At 52.5% G+C, this 379-nt stretch overlaps 1 protein-coding gene across 1 annotated transcript in view; it reads right to left on the minus strand.

Annotated features, from left to right (window-relative positions):
• NRBP2 (nuclear receptor binding protein 2) overlaps positions 1–379 on the minus strand; it is a 17100-nt gene that overhangs the window by 6285 nt on the left and 10436 nt on the right. Inside the window, exon 13 of the mRNA XM_033519499.1 lies at positions 254–341. Within this exon, the coding sequence (XP_033375390.1) occupies positions 254–341 (88 nt within the window). The remainder of the gene's footprint in view (positions 1–253; positions 342–379) is intronic.

The following is a 379-nucleotide window of genomic DNA, read 5'->3' on the forward strand; positions in this document are numbered from 1 at the left end:
GGGAAAAGGGAAAAGAATGGGAAAAGGGAAAAGGGAAAAGAATGGGAAAAAGAAAAAGGAAAAAGAATGGGAAAAGGGAAAAGAGGAAAGGGAAAAGAGGAAAGGAAAAGGAAAAGGGAAAAGGAGGAGGAGGAGGAGAGAGAAAGGAGAGAAAGGTAGGGGAGCTGGCTGGGAAGCTGGCACATTCTGTGTCCAACAGAGCCTCATCCCAGCAGGGCCATGGGATCCCCCAGCATTCCCTGTGGGAACATACTGGGCAGCAGGTCATAGCTGAGCTGGCGGTGCAGTTTGTCCTCCAGGATGAGCAGGAGCGTGAGCTGTGGAGACAGGAGAGAGTCTGCTCATCCCAACCCCTCCAAAGGCACCAGCAGGGATGGGA

The sequence above is a fragment of the Parus major genome, chromosome 2 (genome assembly GCF_001522545.3).
Source record: "Parus major isolate Abel chromosome 2, Parus_major1.1, whole genome shotgun sequence".
Lineage (NCBI taxonomy): Eukaryota > Metazoa > Chordata > Aves > Passeriformes > Paridae > Parus > Parus major.